At 52.5% G+C, this 17,777-nt stretch overlaps 2 protein-coding genes across 2 annotated transcripts; both read left to right on the forward strand.

Annotated features, from left to right (window-relative positions):
* Window positions 1-605: 605 nt before the first annotated feature.
* FRS3 (fibroblast growth factor receptor substrate 3) lies at window positions 606-7,038 on the forward strand. The gene is made up of 6 exons (XM_035561618.2): window positions 606-738; window positions 985-1,073; window positions 1,581-1,767; window positions 3,726-3,887; window positions 4,297-4,454; window positions 5,247-7,038. The coding sequence occupies exons 2-6, from the start codon at window positions 1,008-1,010 to the stop codon at window positions 6,162-6,164; spliced, it is 1,491 nt and encodes a 496-aa protein (XP_035417511.1). The 5' UTR covers window positions 606-738; window positions 985-1,007; the 3' UTR covers window positions 6,165-7,038.
* A 7,017-nt stretch (window positions 7,039-14,055) lies between these two features.
* PGC (progastricsin) lies at window positions 14,056-17,777 on the forward strand. Its single transcript, XM_035561619.2, has 9 exons — window positions 14,056-14,111; window positions 14,603-14,756; window positions 15,323-15,440; window positions 15,650-15,768; window positions 16,069-16,268; window positions 16,547-16,666; window positions 16,957-17,104; window positions 17,368-17,466; window positions 17,622-17,777. Exons 1-9 carry the CDS (start codon window positions 14,056-14,058, stop codon window positions 17,775-17,777), a joined length of 1,170 nt encoding a protein of 389 aa, XP_035417512.1.

Raw genomic sequence — 17,777 nt, forward strand, 5'->3', positions numbered from 1 at the left:
TTGCTTTGCTTTTAAGGCCGCTTGTTCTCTGGCCCTTCAGGGCCTTCCATGGAACGAAGGCACCTTCACGCTTCTGAGCAGCAGATGTTTGCGATCCCTCGTGTCCTCGCCGCTCCCTGCCATTCGGTGTTACTGCTGCGACTGCAGCCGCTCTGATAAGCTCCTCTCCTGCTTAGGGTCCCAAAGCCAAGAAGTAAAATGGCTCGTTTTTAGGTTTTCTGGCTGGCATTTCTTCAGAAGTTGTGTGTTGAAAGCACTCGCTGCTCTCTGCCCGTTGGGAGGCAAATGTTTTCAAGTCCAGTGTCTGCGCTGAGTTCTTGATAAGTTTGCTGAAAAATTGGCACAGCTAGCAAAGAAGGATAATTTGCACTATCTATGCAAAGCGTTTGAACATCCGATGTCTGCTTTAAGCCTGCTGTGCGTTTTAGGAGCAGTATGTGCAGAATATATTCATTCGAGTGCAGGTACCTACAAAAAAAAACCCAAACAACACGTGCCTTCCTTTCCTTGAGATATTTGAGGATAAATTCAGTGAGACTTTCCCTTACCCACATGCTTATTGTTCCCTGGTTTACTGATCTCTTTCACTGTAATTTCCTTGCCAGGTGGAAGATGGGGCAGTTTCCCTCCTGCTCTAGGTGACTGACACCTGCTTGCCATGGAGTCCCAAAGGAGATAGAGGGACAGTAGTGGGAATTTCTTCTCACCCTATAAAAACACCCAAACAGTTGCCTAATGGTAAGAAAGCTGTTGTTATTATTACTATTATTATTATTATTATTATTAGACTTACATTACCCTGTGTCTAGTAATCGAGGAACACACTGCAAAGTTCTCAAAGCACAAACGTTTGAGATCCAGACATGCTGAGCCGTGTGAAGGAGGGGGGAGGAAGACACAGGCTGTAAATGCTGCTTGTTGGGAGAGGGTGGGAGGAGTTGGCTTGGAAATGTGATTGTCTTCTGTTTTGTGGCCTTTCCCCAGGGATTACCTCTCCTGCTGACGTCATGGGGAGCTGCTGCAGTTGTCTGTGCAGAGACAGCATCCCAGACAACCACCCCAGCAAATTTAAGGTAGGTTTTGGACCCCAGCCCCATTGCAGAATCTGGCAGGGCTGGCTGCTAGCAAAACCCAGCATGGGCCGGACTCCAGCCATGAAAGTAACAAAAAAACTCTGCTCCTGCAGATAAGTCTTGCAGCTGATAAGATTTGCAAATACGTTGCTGATTTATTTTATGATTGTTAAGCGTCCTCTGCTGCAAATCTGTTTGTATTTGCAGTAGAAATTTCCCCTGCACTGAGATTCAGCCTGAGCAAGGAAATGGAGAACTGGAGAGAAACCTTTTATTGCTCAGGGCTGTGTTCCAGTGGCTTTGTTGAGGCACATCAGCTGAACTGCCAAGCGCACAGTCTCCAGGGCTGCCGGCTTGGCGCCTTGTGCCAGCGATGAATTCATGCTCTCGGCTGAGATAAAGTCATCTCAGTGACTGGAGGGGGAATCCATGGGAATCACAGGACCTTTGTGGGTGGCCGTTGGTTTTTTAATGTCTCCCATCGCACCGAGTGCCTGGCTTCTGCAGGTAACGAACGTGGACGATGAAGGCAACGAGCTGGGATCTGGGATCATGGAGCTGACACAGACGGAGCTCATCTTGCACACTCACAAGCGGGACGCGGTCCGGTGGCCCTACCTCTGCCTGCGCCGCTACGGCTACGACTCCAACCTCTTCTCCTTCGAGAGCGGCCGCCGCTGCCAGACAGGGCAGGGTGAGTGCTCGTCTCCCGGGGGAAGGAGCTCCGAGCCTTCTGCTCCCCGGCAGCCGGGCTGAGCTGGTGCTCGTTTCCTCCCAAATTCCCACATCTCACAAATCCACAGGTCCTTCTGCAGCCTCTGTTCCCCCAGAACACCAGTGGGCACGCACATGCAGTCTTTACTCCCAATTAAAACACTTAATGAGAGCTCTGGACTTGGTCATAAATCTCACAGTCTCATTTTGCTAGTGCGTTGGCACTCGAGGTAATTAGTGAAACAGGATTGAGCTCAAGTTTCCATTGGAGCACGTTTAATGTCAGGGAGAGCGTTAGTTACCCGGTCAGCTCCAAAGGGTGCACAGCCGTGGTAGGAGGGGCTGCTGGACGTGTTTCAGCAGGTCCTGGGAAGTGCTTTCTGCAAGACTAAAGCTTTGCCGAGCATCTTTGAGCTCTGGGAGTAGCTCTGGGATGTCAGTTGCACCTTTCTCCAGCCCCCCTGCTTAGTATTTGATTATTTCACGGCTCTCTCAAGTGCCTGTCAGTAGCAGCAGTTGTTTAAACACCGTTTGGTTTTCACCACATTCTCTCGGCTTTGGTTAGTGCTGTTCCTGCTGACTGCTTTGTATTTTGTGTCCGGCAGCACCCCGTAATGTAGAGGGAAGGGACTTGTGCGTTTTACTGATTTTATGCCCGGGGATGCTGTGCATAGAAGAGGGAAGTGAGTCACCCAGGACTGGGTGCCAAGTCATCAGCACCGGGAGCAGACTCCAGTTTTACTCTGGTGCCTCTTAGTTCCTCCACCAGTCTGTCTCTTGCTTTTAAAGAGCTGAGCATTTTCCTGGCATATGCATCCCAGGAGAGGGGGGAAAAAAAGTTTGTTTCCTCATTCTATTATCATGTTTGTAAACTCCGTATCCAAACGGACTCTGCACGACTGTTCGGTGCCTGTGGAGTACTGCACAGATCTGTAGTGCCGTATGCTTTTTTTAAGATTTATGGAAGTGGAGCTTTCCTCTCCCGGCATCGCGTGCCAGCGATGGGAACTGCTTGTCTTCGGTCGTCTGTTTTGCCTTTTCCAGGATCAGGGATTAGAATTCTGCTGTCGGTGCTTTTTGGTTTTATTTAGACCCAAGGAGCGGTGATAAAGCTGTTTGCTCGTCGTATCCTAGGACATTTTTAGCAGACACACACTTACTCATCGGTCTTAATGCAGACAGAAGTGAGAGGGATGGCACTGTGCTGTGATGAGTTCTCCCTTCCTTGTAGGATTTTTTCTGCTACATTAATTTTATTTGGAGGATTGCTTCCTGGTGCCGCTCCCCATCTTATATAAGGCAGAAATAGCCGTTTTTTTGGCGAGAATGTTTTAAACATTATTCTTTGGAGTAGCAGCAGCTGTTGCCATGCCGTCCTCGTTGCTATGGCTTTTGTGCGTGTGTGTGCGTGCCAGCTTGGGATTGGCTTGCTCTGCACACACCAGCTCTGGTTTGGGCTGCTCGTTTGGGGAGACACTTCTGAATTTGATGCATTTCTGAAATGTGACGTGCTCGGCCCTCCCTCCCGTACGCACTCCACAGGGCCCAGCTCAGCCTCGACCAGTCACTGGAAATACTTTCCCATGGCATTGAGAATTGGCCAGGGTGCCAAGTGAGTTAAAACAGAAGATGAGAGCTGAAAAAAGGCTGGTTAGCCCATCCCTTTTCACACCTCTGCTCATCTAGGAGTGGGTGCCATAAGTTAATTGGGGTGCTCGCTGTTTTTCTTGTAAGCGCACATCATTTGGTGCGATGATGCTTTAATCCACCGAGTTATTGGTTGGTCTCCTGTGGCTGTGAGTTGCAGGGGTGAATTATGTCAAATCCAGCAAAAGAAACCAAAACTGCCCGCTCATTTAGAGCGCAGAATTATGTTTTCTCTGATTACAGCAGGATTGCTTTCTTCGTTTTCTGACCCTCCTCCTTGCTACTCCGCAGGGATTTTTGCCTTCAAGTGTTCCAGAGCGGAGGAGATCTTTAACCTGCTCCAGGACCTGATGCAGTGTAACAGCATCAACGTCGTGGAGGAGCCGGTTGTCATCACCAGGAACAGTCACCCCACGGAGCGGGAGCTCTCCCGGACCCCCCAGGCACCCAGCAGTAAGGCTCCTTCGGTCTGCGGGGAGAAGCGGGCGCAGAGACGCGGGCGATGCCTGCGATGGCTCGTGCCAAAGTGCCCCTTGCAGGGCACGGATATTTCCCGAGCGCTGCCTCGCTGCTGGCCTGTGTCTTTATGCCCGTGCGCGCCCCGTGCAGCGGGTTTATTTTAAGGCCCCACTTGTCTGCGATGTGGTGTTTTGTTCCCAAGGAAACGGCAACAACAACAAAAAAAAAACCACCTCTGGTAGTCAACCAGGTTGTCACCCTTTGGTTGGTTTTCGTCTTCCCCAGGCCAGCTGATTCTGATTTAGAGAGTGCAGTGAAGAGGCCAGCTCTCTGTGAAAATGCAGTCAGCTCTTTTTTTTGTACCAAACTGATGCTCTGACTGTCTGTCTTTGTTCTTTCCCAGGTCTGGGGTACACCGTCCCAGGATTTCCCAATGGATTTCACAGCTTCTCTGGAGAACCCCTGTCCTACTCGGCAGCCCGCCACCCCTCCGTGAGCAGCCTGAGGCATTCCTCCGTGGGTGAAGACTCTACTCATGCCCTCATTGGGCCTGACGAGCAGGTAAACATGGATGTCCTGAATTCTGCTGTTTGCAGGCAGTGAGCTTGCTTTGCTTCCAGTCCTGTGCAATGCTTGGTTTCTCTTACTCCTGCTCAAGGTCCTTACTCAAGGACCCTCAGGGGATCCTTGTATCTTCACCATCCTTTTTCTCTTTTGCTTCATTTTGGTCTCAGAGACTTCTGCTCTGATGCTTCACTAAAACAGGCATTCCACTGAGGTGGACTGATTGGCGTCCTTGATCCCCATCTGTTCATTCACTTGACAACTATTTAACAGCAGCACCTAGCTTGGGAGTCTGTCATATGCCCTTATCCGCCAGCTATCACTGCAGCCCCTACACCAGTGTGCAGATGTGTGCCCGAGTTCAGGTTTGTTTAATTTTTGATGATCAGCTCTTTATTCTCAGTTTTAGAAGTTAAGATTTTCCCTCCATAATTCATCTTATCTCAGCCACTATCAGAGAAGCCTACGTAGGGGTGAGTGCTGCCATATATCCCGTGTAAGGAGCTGAAGGAAACGTTTTTCAGGTGGCTTTGCTTCTTGTTCTGTACCATGTGCATCCGGTGTGAAATAGATGATGTGTATCTACTGCAGTCGGACTCCTTTTTTTTCTCTCCCTTGGCCCACAAATCCAGACTTCTGTGTTTTGCTTCCCCAAATCTTTTCAACTTCTGAATGTTTTTCATCTCCTCCATCATCGCTTTTCCCTGTCGCTTTCTCAGCTCCTGGCAGTTGCTTTGCCCTTGCCTCTTCTCTTCTCCCTTCACTGTCCCTCTGCTTCTCTCCTTGCAGTCCCACACCTACGTGAACACGGCCAATGGTGATCAGGAGCCGAGGGGCCGACACTGTATGCACTCCTTGCCTGAAGCCCACCCTCCTTTCCCTCATAGGAACCGCAGCTGCTCCCTCGAAGACCGCAACCCCCAGGTCTTTCTGCAGCCAGGGGAGGTGAAATTCGTGTTGGGCCCCACGCCCAACTACAGGCGCATCTCTCGGTACCCCCAGGAGTGCAGGACCCACTTCTGCGCCCCCAACAACAACAACGAGTGCGAGGGTGAGTGCCCCTCGCCCCAGTGCGTCTACGAAAACGTCAACGGCTTGCTGCCCCCCGGCAGCTCGTCCCTCTGCCGGGCCGGGCGCTTGAAAGTCCCCCGGGAGGACGTGGGCCCAGCCGGCTGCTCTCAGCGCAGGGCAGCCTTGCTGCACTACGAGAACTTGCCCTCGCTGCCTCCGGTGTGGGAGTGCCAGCCGCTCCGGCGGGGCGAGGAGGACGCTGGGGACGTGCTGACGCCTTCCCCCAACGGCTACCCCGAGGCTGGCGAAGAGGATCCCCTGCAGAACTACATGAACTCGGAGAGCACCGCGCTGCACGGGGGCAGCAGCCTGCGGCGCGGCGGCTTCCTGCCCAAACCCCGTCGGGGCTGCGTGCCCAACGTCTTCAGCTTCGATTTCCCCCGGCCCCGGCTGGAGCAGCCGCGGCAGCTCAACTACATCCAGGTGGAGCTGGAGGCTGAGCCTCGCAAGGGGCACGCGAAGCCCCCGGCCCCCTGTGCTGCACCTCCTGGTGCCCACGAAGCCCGCCGGACGGACTCCTACGCCATCATTGACCTCAAAAAGACAGCAGCCATGTCCAATTTGCAAAGGGCCCTGCCGAGGGATGACGGGACTTCGCGGAAAACTCGACATAACAGCACTGACCTGCCTCTGTGAGGGGCGCTGCCGAGTGCGAGCACTGTGTTGTGGCTTTGGTACCTGCCCTTCAGTGTGACTTCCGTTCGCCATCGCCCTCTGCTTCCCCGTTACCCCATTTCCTGGTGTCATGGGATGGGTCCTACAGCTGATGTTAAGGCTAGTCTGTCCGTCTGTCTTCCCCTCCCTGTCTCTCCCGTGTAGTTTGTTTTATAAAGCCTTACGGGATACTGGAAGCCGCTGTGTGGAGGTGAACAGAGGGGCAGAAGGTGGCAGCAGGAGGTGGCGCTGTGCGGGTGCCACCTCGGACAGGGCTAACTCTGATTTTCCGGCAGCTCCGTGGGCAGTGCAGGCAGCCTGGCTGCAGAGCCGGGGCACGGTGGAGAGGCGGTTCCAAAAACGAGGTGCTGGGGGAGCTCCACAGCAAATCAAGCTCAAACCCATCTCCCGTGGATTTCACGGCTCCGGGGGCAGCGAGCTCTGCGGTCAGGCCACTCCAAAGTCAGTCTTGCCTTGTGCTTTCCGTGGTCCCTGACGCCACGGGAGCTCATGCTGCAGTCTTTCCCCCCTCAGCTTGCTCCTTTCTCCCTCTGCGCTGTTTCCTTGAAGCTCGCAGAAGCTTCTCATCCTTCTGGCCCTTTCCCAGATTTGATTTAAATTGGGCGACTCTAGAAATTAGTAGAGGAGGAGACACAGCCATGGACACAGACACTGTGATCACACAAACCTCACTTCCTGAAGACGCCCTGCTTAAAAAGAGGAGGGGAAGACTGCAAGGATGAGAGATTGTAGGTTTGCGATAGAAGCCTTCAACTGTACTGTACACTGTTTTGATTTTTAAGGGTTCTTTTTGGTGGCTGTTCAGAAGTGCCGTTGACTTGTTGATTTATTTATTCGTTTATTTATTTATTTATTTATTAAATGCTCTTTTGCATCCCAGTGGTAGTTGCCAAAACCGGTGCCAATACGAAACGTGCTTGCTCACGTGCTCTGCCTGGGGTCTCCGATGAGAGCTGGTGGCTTTGCTGAGCTGTGGCCAGGGAAAAGAGCAGCTGGGAATCGATTTTTTTAAAATTTAATTTTATGTTTTTTTAACTGGGATTCACTGCCGCTGGGGGGGTGGGTGGGTGGGAAGCGGTGGGGGAGATGTGGGAGCACTGGCAGAGCTGCAAGGCAGCCGAGCTTGGAGTTGTATCAAAGACGTTTCCAACACCCACGTGCCTGGCTGGGCCCATGAGAAGTATTTGATCTGCGTTTCGAGTGAGCGTGCCGCGCGTCTCCTACAACTGCAGCCTTGGGAAGGGCTAAGTTTCAGCTCTTGGGTAAACCTGCGGCCTTTGATGTTGGATTTTTCTGTTGACACCGGGGCTGAGTTTGAGCTGAGCTGTCAGGCCTCCCTTTGAGGTCCCGTGTAGGGTCTGTGCTCCTCTCTGGGTGGGGACGTGCCACCGCCCCTCTGCGTGGTGACACGCTGCAGCTCAGTCCCTCCCTGTGTCCCTCTTTGCCATTGCGAGCTGCTTCTGCGAGACAGAGGCGCTCTGGGTCGCTTTGGAGTCCCGCGTTTCTGCTCTCCGCGTTCATCTTCCTCCGTGGGATGCGAGCTGAGGGACGGAGTGCTCGTTTGCCGAGCCTTGCCGTGTCCTTGTTCCTAAAGCTTTCTGATTCGAAGTCGGAGAGCCGCTGGTGTGAAAGGGGACAGAACCTGGTTGTCCAGCCGTAACCTGCTTCCGAGGGCCACAGGCTCGATTTCCGTATTTCTGAAGCTCAGCCTGGGTTTCGTGCTGTGCTGTCATGCTGGAACGGGACCCTTTTGGGAGCACGGGCACGTGCCATGCAGCTCGGAAAGGCATCAAAGTCCGGGTAATGCCGTGCCTGTGTCTGCACGGCACGGATTCCTTGACTCGTTTACTGCACTAGAAATTCAGAGTGCTTATATTCACTGATTTTTCCTTTTTATTTGGGAAGTTCTCGTGCTTGTCGCCCATTGTTTTCTCCACTCCAACCCTTGAGTGATTTATAACCGAAAGGAAACCCAAGTCATATATTTTTATATGTATGCCAAATGACTTTATTTGAAGGGAAAAGGACAAGTAATGTATTCCCCTAAACCTATCAACCTTTCATTTAGGGAAGTGAGAGAAAAAATTGTTTAACTCTATGTATTAAAAAAATTAACTGCATTAAGCCTTAACCAAACTGCTTAAATAATTCTAATTATTTTTCTAATTTCTACATGAGAAGTGTCTAATCTGTAAGCGTCGCCCCTGGGACAGCTCCAGCGGCTCTGACCCCGCAGCGCAGTGCTAGGGAGCCTCTGCATGAGCCTGCCTTCACAGCGTCACTGCCCCGCTGGGAAATGCAAAATACTCCCCAATTTCCCCCAGAAAGGTTAAAAAAGATGAAATGTTTCACGTTTATGTGGAGCACGATGGCAGGGCCGGGTCTGCAGGCTGGGGGTGTGCAGTTGGGTGAGGGCTCATGTGTCCGTCAGCCTTGGGGCACCTGGTGGTGGCACCTGATGGTGGCACCGCCTGCCCCCCGTGGCCGTGGTGGCCCCCAGCTGCGTGCCCCCGAGGGATGGGACGTGCCCGGAGGTGTCGGGAGGAGCACGGCTGCGTTGCTGGGGGCTTCTTGCCACAGTCCCTGGAAGGGCCGGGCTCCCGTTTACGTGGCTCGAACTAGCTTTGGATTTGGGAAAGCTGGCCTTGATGTTTGGATTGCTGCCGTTCACGTCCTGACGAACTGTGCTGTCTGGCTTGTGCCTCCTGCCCTCCTCCAGCGATCCCAAAGCTCCCCTACCTCACAAGGACATCAAAAGCTTCTGCGAGGAGAGCCCTGGGCAGCAGCTGGGTGTGTGCGCAGCACCCACCTTACTGCCGGTCCCCGCCGGCATCCCGCACCCCCTTTACAGCTGCACCTATTCAAAGGAGGAAGGAAGAAGAAGAAGCATTTTCTCATCTTTAAGGAAGAACTGATGTTGGCTGCTTTCAGGGAATCGTAATCCAGTGGGTACTTCACTTCTCCGTCTTCTGCTTCACGCTGCGGTATCGCCACCTCCCCGGAAAGCCTCGGGGATGAAAAGCTGGTCACAGCCCATTGTTCGCGGTGGGTTTGTTTAACGTTTAAGCAACTCAGTAGGAAACTTCACGTGGGCAACCAGGAAACCAGTCGACTTTTTTTTTTTTTTTAATGGCTTTCAGGGTGTGCATCAGGTTTGTGTGCAGGTGATTTTTCTCGTTTTTCTTTGCTTTTGTGGAAAACTTCACCAGAGCAACGTCTGCGTTAAGTGACCTGGATGCTTTCATAACTTCTTACGCCTCAATTTTGCAGGTGGTGTGAAGGTGCAGGAACAGATCAGAATTGTTTGAACACTGAGGCAGTAGTTCCTGGGGCACTGGGAACAGAAATGTTACTATTTTGGGTTTCTCCCTGGTATTTCCACCTGTGTGGAGCTCTCCAGTGTTGCAGCTTCCTCTAGTGGTCAGACTTGAAACGGTTGCAGGAGGAAAAATCAGTGTGAGGTTGGAAGGCTGGGGTGTCTGAGTTGGTGTTTTTTCATTTCTTCAGTTCTTTGATTTGGGTGTTGGGCAGTAGGGATCCCTACTGGGAACTCTTTGGAGTCATTCCTTCTTACTGTTTTCTTTTGGCTGAAAATTCTGAAATGTGCTGTATCTTTATGGCACTTTGCAAGGATGGACCTTGCAGGTCTTGCTTTGAGCCTTACGTGCGGGTTTGCTGGACTTTCCCAAGGGGTGCATAGACATGTGCGTGCTCACTTGGATGGGAGACAAACCAGGGCTTACCGACAACTCCTCCTGTCCCACCAGCCATGGTGCACCCCCCGCAGCGAAGATGGTCTTCGCGGAGCAGAACTCCTCACCTTTTGTGGTTGCATCCATAGATCTGGATTCGAGCCTGCGCGATCCATCCAGGGCTCTGTGCCTCCAGCTGATGGCTCACAGTTGGCTGGGAGGAAAGGAACGAGTGGGTGTACGTCTGAAGCCTTCTCCAGCACCGGTCCCTGAAGCTGAGGGAAGCCCTGAGGTCATTTAATTCCCAGCTTGCTTCTGCAGGTGGATCCCTCGCCTGGTGCCCCTTGTGCCCAGCTGTTCTGTCCGTGGATGGGAACCTGGAAAACAGAGCAGTGTGCAGGCAGCTCTGGGGTTTGCTGAGACTTGCTTTGGATCCTAAGAGGAGGTTTGGGCAACAAAACAAAGCTGGCCGGGGTAATGGGGACGAACTGGCAGCCCAAGCCTGGCTGCTGGATCCTGGGCTTTGCTGCTCGGTGGCTTTGTGTGGCTCCTGCTGGAGGCTGTGGTGCTGCTTCGCTGTCCTCTGCTTGTAGGATCGAGGTTTAGGGGACGACTGGGGAAGCAGATGTCTGCTGTGCAGCGAGGATTTGACTGTCTTAAACTTTTAAAGTGGTTCTTGTTTGAGTTCTGAGTTAATCAACTAGAGTTTCTCCCCTGATACTTCTTCCCTGGTGACTGCATAAAGAGGTCTTTTACCCTTTCCTTTCCCAGGAACCTGCTGGGAGGTGTATAGCTTCTCATGGCTCCCAGTCGTTGTTTATTGTGGGAGGGTTTTTCATTTTGTTTTCTAATTCTAACCCGTTTTATGTGCCTGCTTTTCCCGCTAGGGAAGGAGGTTTGATTATTTGTGAGCTGTATCTGCCTTACAGGGAGGGGGTGGCAAAGGAGAGGCTGGCTTGTGAGGGTTAAGGGATCAATATTTCTGCAGAGTTTGATTGTCTCAGTACTAAGTGTCACTTTTCTTACCTAAGCCATGCTGTCCTCCGGGACAAAACCCAAACCCAGCTTCAGCTCCTGCTGTCTTTATTTCCAGCGAGCGTTTACCGACCAAATACCTCCGATCCCCAGGACCCTGTCTCGCACCAGCAGGGCTCCCACCTTGGGTTCTGCTCTGCGTCTCCTTTCCCCATGCCTCAGTTTCACCGTGGCAAAACAGGGAAGGTGGTGGCGACCTCCTTGGTGTGCTGATGCCTGTGAGATCTGAGGGAGAGCGCTGGGCAGGGCTTGGTACTACGTCTGTATGTTCTCTTAGCCATTTTCTCCCCAAATCGTTCCTCTGTCCCTCCACGTTACGCTGCTCAGCCCTCGTGGGTCGTATTTTGACTGTGAAGTATCATTAACGAACGATTGTTAATGAACGCGTTGCCTCATCGTGGTCCAAATTCAGCTTCCAGGGGGCTGCAGCCAGTCTTTCTGGGACGTTTCTCTTTCCCCCATACGTGGCTCCTGGTGCAATGCTGTGCACAGGTAGCAGAACAGGTTCAGATTCCTGTTACCAAACAGGACCAAAGGTTGAATACATTAGGGGAAATCCCGAGAGCTTTGAAGTTGCCAATTACAAGCCGGGGTATAGAAAAAGTTAATTCTTAAGAAGGGGCCTAATTTGTTTTTCTTCCCTAAGTGAATGTGATTTTCAAGTTGAAAGACCCAGATGCATCCGTGTTATCTCGAGCTCTTCTCCCACGTGGTTCTCCGTGTTGTTCCTTGTACTGGTGTCTTTGATACTGAACATTTCGATGCGGCAGAAAAACGAAGGTGCTCTGGGGCTCCGGCCACCGGGGACTGGGTTGATCTTACCGGAGGGGTTGATCCTGCTGTGTAATTGCTTCTTCAGGTTATTCCTATGGATATCCATTCGGTCCCTCTTTATATTTCATCCGGGTGTAACCTTAAAGGCGAAGAACAGTAGCAGTGCTATGTGACCCGAGGAGTGCTCATGTCTTACCTTAACGTGCACTACGAATGTATACAGAATAAATGGAATATGACGATTATCCGCTGGTCATGTCCTTTTTATTTAACATTGAACGTTTGGGGGGGGCTGGGATGGATGAAGTCAACCTTCTCCTGCCCGTGGCCTCTCCAAACCCACCTCGTGTCCTGCAATTCGCCCTTTTCACCCTGGCCCCCATGGGCCCGCAGCAGGTCTGGCTGTGGCACGTCTGATGTCTTCAGGACCAGTTGTTTTGGGAGCTTGATTTTTGAGAAGAAAGGAACAAAGCGGCTATTTTGAACTAAAAGCGGCTATATTGAACTTGGTCACGGTTCTAAGAGGGAAATTACACGCCTCTGAGCGATTCCTGTAGATGGTAACCCATCCCCAGCCAACCTTTTTACTAAAATACATTTTTTTATAGGTGACAATAAATGATGCATCTCCCGTCATGACCAGGCACAGCCGGGTGCCTTGTCCCTGCTCTTGTGGACTCCAAAGGTGAGGCACAGGTTAAATAAAAGAGAATTAGCTCTGTGTGGAAGGTTTGGTCACCTCATGTCCTGGTCAGCCATGTCCTTTTTGTCCCCCTCTTGTTTTGGCCAGGGGGTGAACAGTTGCTGCTGCTTGTGCCAATCCTCGGTGATAAGATAACGTTTGAGTTAAAAGATATTTTATCCTTCTGATAATAAGCCAGGACACAAAATATTTGGCACATGTGTTCCTAAACCCAACTGCTGAGGAGGGGAGGGCTGATGGTGCAGACAGCTCCCCGCGGCCCTATTCTTTCTCTCTTTGCCCCAGCACATCTCCTGCCCCAGGGAGGGGTAAATGTGCGTCCCAGGGTGGAACAGCTCCTGCTTACTGCTGGTGGTGGTCTAAAATGTCCTCTTGGAGAGGAAACCAGAAGGGAAGCAATTCAGTGAGGCTTTGTTTAACAGGAAAAAATAGGGAAAAACTGCAATAAATTTGAAAAATAAAAAAACCTTGTGCACAAACAGATGCCTTTCCACCTCTGCTGGCTGGTGACCATGGGGATACCTCTGTGGGACAACTTCATGCAATGTTTTTTTGAGCAGGGGCCGGAGCTTGGTGCAGAAATGTTTGGCTGAGGCTCTGAAACTACTGAGTCTTCAGCAGAATTTCTTTTTAGGGCACAGCCACCACCGACAGTTCATCGTGGACCAGGCTTCCACTGAGACAAGCAGGAGGAAAGCACGAGGTTGCCTTGGACTTTGACGTGCTGAACGTGGGCTGAACACAGCGGGGGGATCCGTGCTCACTGGAGTCCTGTCCCTGGTGCTGTTTCCACCAGGGGTAGTGTGAGGTTTGGAGGGGTGGGATTTTGGGGGCTGGTGGAAACGAGGTGCTTCAGCTCGTGCTGAGCTAGATGTGGCTTCGTTCTCCGTGGCCGTGCTGGTCTGCCCTGGGCATGGTGCCTTTCCTTGGGTTCTGCCACCACTTGGTGCAGGGTGGGTTTGCCTGTTTGTCCAGGTTACAGCAAAGGAGAGCTAGTTGTGTGATAACATGCGCAGCTTAATCCCTTGGTGCATGGAAGTCCCTCCTGAAAGCTCTTCCCCAGCAGGAGCCCAGTTAAGAACCACTAATAGGGCCACCTGCATCTTCCTAAGCGAGCGATCCTTTGTGCACGGAGTCTCCTCTGCAAGCCCATGGGTTTCTCTCGTCCAGGGTCATTCTGGGACCTTCTAAAGCGCTAGAGGTAAGAGCTGGAATGGAAACAGGAGATAACACAACTGGTGATAACCCATGTTAGTCTTTCCATCCTATTCCTGGAAACCATTTTTCATTTCTCTTTCAAGGAAGTCTTTGATACCCTATCGAATCCAGAAGGAGTTGGGTAGCAGCAAATTTGACTCTTGTAGGTTTGGATTATCCCCAAGAAGTCATTCTTATCAGCTTTTTTTCGTTGTTTTTCAAAAAATAGCTTGTACGTACAATGGCATTAGCCACTGGTGTTTGGCTTTGGAGTTTTCAAGATATTCCTTAGTGTTGTGGGAAAGTCTCATGCAAATATTATGGGTGCGCTGATAAACCTCAGGCATGTGTGGATGCTGATGCAGGGAGATAGCGAGCATTTGGGGTATATAAGGGTGTGCTGTGGGGCTTCGAAGGTCTCCTTGGAACCTGCCAACAAGAGAAGATCACCATGAAGTGGCTGCTCCTTGCTCTGGTGTGCCTGCACCTCTCCGAGGGGCTGCTGAGGTGAGCACGGAGGAACCTCAGTCGGGGTTCAGCTGTTCCCAGCGTTGTGGCAAGTCAGAAAGGGCGGCAGTGTGAAATGCGTTGGGGGTCTTAGGTTTTATCTGAGGCCAATGCTTAGTATTGCTGAGTACTCTTTAGAAAATGGTCATGTTGGGTCGGCTTTCACATTAAAAAAAAAAAAAAAAAAGTCGTATTTCACAGTGCAGCTCGCTGTATCCCAAGGAGGTCATGGCCAAGGCAGGCCTGATGTCAAACTCATTTTTCATTAGTTGAAGGGATCAGGATCCGAAGCCCAGGACTCTTCCCGTGGCCAAGACTGGGCCACTTCCCTCCAGGGATGTGCTGATCGGAGCAAATCTGCCTGTGGGAGAGGAGTCAGGCAGGGGAGGGAGGCAGAAAAGATGGATAGAGGAATAAAATTGAAGGAGCTGGAGAGGTGAAGGCTTGCTTCACAGAACACTGACCTGCTGACTTCTGCTCGTTGCATGCAGGATTCCTCTGAAGAAAGGCAAGTCCATACGGGAAGCCATGAAGGAGAAGGGCGTGCTCCACGAGTACCTGCAGAAGCACCGCTACCACGACCCTGCCTACAAGTTCTTCAGCAGCTTCTCCAGCATCTACGAGCCCCTGTCCAACAGCATGGATGTGAGTATCCATTAGTTGAAAATACGGGAGAGAAGAGACGGGAGGACCGAAATGAGAAAAGAGAGGGAAGTTTGGGAAGTTCCGTAGGACCTTGAACCCCGCTGTTTATTTCAGCAGCTGTTCTCGTGGCAGCGTAGGAAAAGAGGAAACGTTTATGTTAATGCGGATGGAGCTGTTCAGCTGTGTACTGTCTTCTGTTTTGGAAATACACCAAAAGCAGTTTGTGGGGCACTGAGGGAAGGATCCATGTGCCCTGAGCAGCTCACAAACACAGCTGCTGCGGCCACGTCTGTGCCACCGCGGCGCCCACCGGGAACTGTGCTTGGTGGGAGAGCCCAAGCAAAGAGCGATGTTGTGTGCCAGGCTAAATGTGTGCAGCTGTTTTAAAACCCCTTGCTGGGAGCAAGGTGGTGTAAATGATCAATAGAGCAGAGCACTGACTCTGGCAGACCCTCCAGCCCCATGAAGCGGCGCTGGAAACCCCCGGTGCTGAGACTTAGCAAGCGCGCTCGTGGTGCTGTTTGTTGGCTGGGGATGGGATGGGAAGAGCGTCCCCTTTCCTCCAGATGTCCTACTACGGGGAGATCAGCATTGGGACCCCCCCGCAGAACTTCCTGGTGCTCTTCGACACCGGCTCCTCCAACCTCTGGGTGTCCTCCACCCTGTGCCAGAGCCAGGCCTGCAGTGAGTAGCTCCTGGGCAAGGGGTGGGTGGCAAAAAAAAGGGCTGAGGGTGGGCAATCCCTTTGGATCCTAGACCTTGGAGGCCCTAGTCAAGTGGGGGGGACGTTTCTTTCCGCCATTATTGTATTTAGGGCTTGCCTTACTGCTTGTTTTATCAAAAGCAGCCCCTGGCTGGAACCGTCACCCTTCTGCTTTGCTCTCCCAATCCAGCCAACCACAACCTGTTCAACCCCAACCAGTCCTCCACGTTTTCAACCCAGGATGAGTACTTCTCCCTGCAGTACGGAACGGGCAGCCTCACCGGCATCTTTGGCTACGACACGGTCACAGCGAGTGACACCGCGGCGGGGGGAGCGAGGGGCGCCCCGGTTCCCTGTGTGCCCTTGAGATGGGAGTGTGCACCTGGAAAAAAAGCAGCTTGATTGCTTCTGGGGTTTTCCCTTGGGAGCAAAAAGGGGGAAATCTATTGCTTGGCTCTAACAGTCTCTTACTCTGCGTAATACATTGTATTTGCACTGATTTTGGCTCGCCGCCCCGCTGCGTAGCCCAGTGTCCTGCTGCCTCCTGGGGTCCCGCTGCCCTGGGCTGTGCTCTCAGGTGAGCTCTGCCCCTTTTCTCTCCATCCCTAGATCCAAGGCCTCTCCATCACCAACCAGGAGTTCGGCCTGAGTGAGACCGAGCCTGGCACCAACTTTGTGTACTCCCCGTTCGATGGCAACCTGGGGCTGGCCTTCCCTTCCCTTTCTGCCGGCGGTGCCACCACGGTGATGCAGGGCATGCTGCAGCAAAACCTGCTGGATTCCCCCATCTTCAGCTTCTACCTGAGCGGGTGAGGATGCGCCCCTTCCCCTTTTTCCTTCCACCTTGTGCTGCCTTCGTGCTCTCCAGGAATATTCCTTTTTTTTTTTTTTTTTTCTTTTGTTACAAACCTCATGAAACCTTCAGGAGGGTCTGGAAATTTGTGCTTCGTTCCTGCTCTCCTCCCTGTTCAACCTTTTCCGCTCCCTGTTCCACTTGCTGGCACGCACCACGCTAGCAGCAGGCTGCTGTCAGCGGATGCCGATGGCTGCAAATACCTGAGTGTGTCCCTGTGCCTTCCTCCTGCAGGCAGGAGGGCAGCCAAGGCGGAGAGCTCGTCTTCGGAGGCGTCGGCCCCAACCTGTACACGGGGCAGATCACCTGGACCCCCGTCACCCAGACCAGCTACTGGCAGATCGGGATCGAAGAGTAAAATGCTGCTTTCTTCAGCTTCCTCTAGCTTGTCTTAGATCTGTGGCCACAAGGGGAATCTTTCTGTCATCTTTGGCGGCTTCAAAGATTTCAGATTTTAGGCATTTTGGGGCTCTGGGGTCTAATCTTCACTCTGCTTATGTATAATCAGAGAAAACCAGACTTTTAAATGTGCAGGTTTTGGAGGTAAAATTCAATCATTCCTCATACACTGTGCTCCTGTCCTGTGTTCATCAAGCAGCACATCAGGGCACGTTTCACGAGCAGCTTGTCTTCTCCTTCTGCAGCTTCTCCATCGGTGGGCAGAGCAGCGGCTGGTGTAGCCAGGGCTGCCAGGGAATCGTCGACACGGGAACCTCCCTCCTCACCGTCCCCACTCAAGTCTTCACCCAGCTGATGCAGTACATCGGAGCTCAGGCTGACGGCAACGGCCAGGTGAGACCAGACTGGGCAAAAGGAGGACTAGATAAAGGGGATGCATCTATCACAAGCAGGCAGTTGGGTTGGACAGGCATTGGAAATCCAGTTTTTGCTGTAATTTCTGCAGAGGAAATGATGGATCTGATAAAATTTGCCTTCCTGTGTTCGGGGGTGGCAGCTCGTGCTGGGACCCTGTCACCCGTGTCCCAGCAGACGCTGAGCCGTGTCTGCACGCAGCCCCCCAGCTACAAACCAGCCGTGGCTTTCTCTCTCCCTAGTACGTGGCGAGCTGCAGCAACATTGGGAGCATGCCCACCCTCACCTTTGTCATCAGTGGCACCAGCTTCCCCCTGCCTCCCTCCGCCTACATGCTCCAGGTACGGCATCTCGCTGCCCGACGGGGTCTGAGCCGCAGGGGATGAGGCTGGAGGGGGGCACGGTGGTCACAGCCCTGCTGCGAGACCCCCTTCAGTGGGGGGAGCTTGGAGCTGTGAATTCGGAGCTTTCCAACACGGATCTTTCCTCCCACCAGAGCAACAGCGGCTACTGCACCGTCGGGATCGAATCCACCTACCTGCCCTCCCAGAACGGGCAGCCGCTGTGGATCCTCGGCGACGTCTTCCAGAGGTCCTACTACTCCATCTACGACATGGGCAACAACCAAGTGGGCTTCGCCACCGCTGCGTGA

Source organism: Cygnus atratus, chromosome 24 (assembly GCF_013377495.2).
Source record: "Cygnus atratus isolate AKBS03 ecotype Queensland, Australia chromosome 24, CAtr_DNAZoo_HiC_assembly, whole genome shotgun sequence".
NCBI classification, from domain to species: domain Eukaryota; kingdom Metazoa; phylum Chordata; class Aves; order Anseriformes; family Anatidae; genus Cygnus; species Cygnus atratus.

Excerpts from the sequence above, each read along its gene's own strand:
- FRS3 (XM_035561618.2), top strand. The coding sequence starts at position 1,008 with ATGGGGAGCTGCTGCAGTTGTCTGTGCAGAGACAGCATCCCAGACAAC. Across the intron at positions 1,768-3,725 it reads CCGCTGCCAGACAGGGCAGG|GGATTTTTGCCTTCAAGTGT; the intron begins GTGAGTGCTCGT and ends GCTACTCCGCAG. Across the intron at positions 4,455-5,246 it reads TCATTGGGCCTGACGAGCAG|TCCCACACCTACGTGAACAC; the intron begins GTAAACATGGAT and ends CTCTCCTTGCAG.
- PGC (XM_035561619.2), top strand. The coding sequence starts at position 14,056 with ATGAAGTGGCTGCTCCTTGCTCTGGTGTGCCTGCACCTCTCCGAGGGG. Across the intron at positions 14,112-14,602 it reads CTCTCCGAGGGGCTGCTGAG|GATTCCTCTGAAGAAAGGCA; the intron begins GTGAGCACGGAG and ends CGTTGCATGCAG. Across the intron at positions 17,467-17,621 it reads CCTCCGCCTACATGCTCCAG|AGCAACAGCGGCTACTGCAC; the intron begins GTACGGCATCTC and ends TCCTCCCACCAG.